General features: G+C 57.1%; 1 protein-coding gene across 1 annotated transcript in view; it reads right to left on the reverse strand.

Moving 5' to 3' along the window:
• PLEKHA7 (pleckstrin homology domain containing A7) overlaps window positions 1-3,556 on the reverse strand; it is a gene marked incomplete at its 5' end in the record, with an annotated part of 105,209 nt that overhangs the window by 34,161 nt on the left and 67,492 nt on the right. Inside the window, 3 exon segments of the mRNA XM_018572801.1 lie at window positions 809-1,447; window positions 1,496-1,681; window positions 2,212-2,372. Of these exon segments, the coding sequence (XP_018428303.1) occupies window positions 809-1,447; window positions 1,496-1,681; window positions 2,212-2,372 (986 nt within the window).

The following is a 3,556-nucleotide window of genomic DNA, read 5'->3' on the forward strand; positions in this document are numbered from 1 at the left end:
CAGGTGGCGTCCTGTACCCAGAATACATATCACACGCAATACCCCCGCAGTGACTGCAGGTGGCGTCCTGTACCCAGAATACATATCACACGCAATACCCCCCAGTGACTGCAGGTGGCGTCATGTACCCAGAATACATATCACACGCAATACCCCCGCAGTGACTGCAGGTGGCGTCCTGTACCCAGAATACATATCACACGAAATACCTTCCAGTGACTGCAGGTGGCGCCCTGTACCCAGAATACATATCACACGCAATACCCCCCAGTGACTGCAGGTGGCGTCATGTACCCAGAATACATATCACACGCAATACCCCCCAGTGACTGCAGGTGGTGTCCTGTACCCAGAATACATATCACACGCAATACCCCCGCAGTGACTGCAGGTGGCGTCATGTACCCGGAATACATATCACACAGAGGTTAGGGTTCCCGGTGCATTATGGGAGATGAGCTCCCTTCTCTCTTACTTCTGAACAATCAGGAAATACATCCGACATTCACCGTACATTCACCGCAGGGGAATATGCCAGGTGCATGCATTTTAAAATGACAATGATTGATTCACCACCAGTGAATGTTTAGTTAAAGTCACATTTGCTGCGTCACACATATGCCCCCATCTGAAATGGGCCGAGGAGGTGCATAGGCTGCCCCTGGAAATGCCACGTGCCCGGCTATCTCTGGCTTCAGTCCTTTCAGAACTCCCAATCTGCACGCTGTCCCCGGATTGGTGACTCTGGAACGGGTCAGAGCCAGGCAGGCGGCATTGTCAGAAGCAGGTTCAGTGTCTGCAGTCTCACCTTTTGCCGTCTCCTTTCTGGATCTTCACCCACTGCTCCACCTGGCCCATCACGCTGCGCCGCTGCACCTGTTTCTCCGGGCCGGCTCTGGGCACCAAGCCCCTCCGGTAGGTATCAGCTCCGTTCTGCTCCATGGGACTGGTGCTGGTCCGGAAGGAGGCCGGCAGGGTCCCGTTCCTCTCCAGTGTGGCTTGTGGCTGAGGCGTCTGCGCCGCCTGATATTGATGCCGCTTCGTGAGATCGGTGAACGCGGACGGACGCTCGCTGGAGAGGAAAGAGTTCTGCGGCTTCCCGCCGTTGGCGTTGATGGCGTTTTTGTGGGGGGCGCAATTCTCGCGGTCTCGGCCGTTCCGGTAACGCTCCGGCTCCTCCTGATCCCGGGAGTAATCCTTGTCTATCCGGTTCTTGAGGCGATCCTTATCCCCAACCTCTCGCTGGCGCTCCTTGTCGGCGCCGGTCCGATGAGGTTCCTTGTCAAGTTCTCGCTGGCGCTCCTGGTTGGCGCCGGTCCAATGAGGTTCCTTGTCTACTTCTCGCTGGCGCTCCTTCTCTCCGCCGTTCCGATAAAGATCCGTATCCGCGGCCTCCTGATAGCGTTCTCTGTCCCCCGGCTCCCGGTAGCGCTCCTTCTCACCCACCACCGCGTAGCGACCTTTCCCACCTTCGTCTCGGTAGCCATCTTGGATTGCCACGTCGCGGTGCTGTTCCTTCTCTCCGGAATTGCGCCGCGGGTCCTCGCTCCGGAATGTTAAGGGCTCTTTGGGTTTGGAGTAGCTGCTCCTCATCGGAACCGTCTCCAGCTGGGCAAACTCTGTGAAGGAGTCCATATGGTTGTTCACATTGACGGCCGGCCAATCCGTGTCCAGAACTTCCCTGAACAGAACAAAATAAGAAATCCTTGAATTTGCAGGACAATCATAAGACACCCCTCCATCATCCCCACCCCCTCCATCATCCCCATCACCCCCTCCATCATCTCCACCCCCTCCATCTGGTGAGTCATGGCCGTCCCTGGCCGGAGTGGATGCGGATGATGATATTGCTGAGCTCAGGACTCTCTCCCACATTCTGGGATCCTGCAGACCCCGCCCTCGCTCTCCGCAGCGCGCTCCCGGGGCGGCCCAGAGCTGCAGCATTTCACAGGCAATCAATAAGAAAAAAAAAGGAGGAGGAAGAGGTGATCTCGGGGGGTGGGAGGAGGAAGAGGTGATCTCGGGGGGTTGGAGGAGGAAGAGGGGATCTCGGGGCGTTGGAGGAGGAAGAGGGGATCTCGGGGGGTTGGAGGAGGAAGAGGTGATCTCGGGGGGTTGTCGCCCCCCTTTCCCTCCCTGTAGGTTAGAAGACACTGTAGACAGGTCGTAGGAGCGCGCCCCTGTGCACACACTCATGAGGAGGTCACTTGCCTCTTGTTGTCGGGAGCGCTCTGGACGAGGGCCGCCTGGTTCATCGCCCGGATCCAGCCGTTCATGTCCTCCTGGGTGTCGGCACTGAAGTAATACGTCCTCATTCCGGAGTTCTCGTTCTCTCGGTGCTGGATGTAGGCACGCATGCTATTGTGCACCGCCTGCGACAAGAACGCACAACCGCGCGTCAGCAAATATTCACACCGTGCCGGCCACACAGAAGGGTCACCACACAGAGGGGTCACCACACAGAGGGGTCACCACATAGGGGGGTCACCACACATGGGGGTCACCACACATGGGGGTCACCACACAGGGGGGTTACCACACAGAGGGGTCACCGCACAGAGGGGTCACCGCACAGAGGGGTCACCGCACAGAGGGGTCACCACACAAAGTTTATACAAGACGGATTTTCTCCTCACCAACAATTGGGGTCCGTCCCCCTAAACCGACATCTCAGTGTTAGGTGGATGCCGGAGAGGTCTGCCTGGGACCCCCCATTGGGGAATTCTCCACCCCGGAGGGGTTCCCACAATCCCTGCTGAACCCTCTCTTATGGAGAATGTAACATAAGGAGCTGGGCGTGAATACTCAGCAGGGGGCGGGGCCAGGTAGAGGTGGGCGGGAACACCTGAGATGGATAGGAAAAGAGTTGGAAGTGCGGAGATCTCGCTGTTGGTGTAAACAAGACATATAAGACGCCGGGGGCCATCCTAGCTCACCAGGCTCCGCCTACATCTAAATGATTACTTTGGGGTGGACTGCCCCTTTAAGTGGTGCATTGTGATACATTATTTCCTACCAACTGTCCCGAGATCTCACCTCGGCATCCCGCCGTGACCCCTCCCTACCAGACCCGCCACCGACCAATCACATCCAACCAATATTATCAACATACAAATCCAACCACAAAGATCTGCCATCACCTCGGCATGAGGATGACAGCTGGGCCAGCACAGGCAACAAACCTAGAAATGGAAGTGAATGAACCAGAGACCACAGCACACTCCATGCACAGGGCACCAGAGACCACAGCACACTCCATGCACAGGGCACCAGAGACCACAGCACACTCCATGCACAGGGCACCAGAGACCACAGCACACACCATGTAGAGGACACCACAGCACACTCCATGTAGAGGACACCACAGCACACTCCATGTTTCTCCTGACCCGCATCTCTGGGAGAAGTTTGCTCTCACCTCATCTCTGTGTTCCGGACGCTCCCGGCCAGCTCAGCCTGCAGAGTGAGATTGGCAGCGCAGCCCAGCGACGGACTCATCACTAACGTGACCTGACAGGCTGTGGTGGGATCAGCAATTCTCGCAGTGATCTCAGCC

The sequence above is a fragment of the Nanorana parkeri genome, unplaced genomic scaffold, assembly GCF_000935625.1.
Source record: "Nanorana parkeri isolate BGI_ZX_2015 unplaced genomic scaffold, ASM93562v1 scaffold2136, whole genome shotgun sequence".
NCBI classification, from domain to species: Eukaryota; Metazoa; Chordata; class Amphibia; order Anura; family Dicroglossidae; genus Nanorana; species Nanorana parkeri.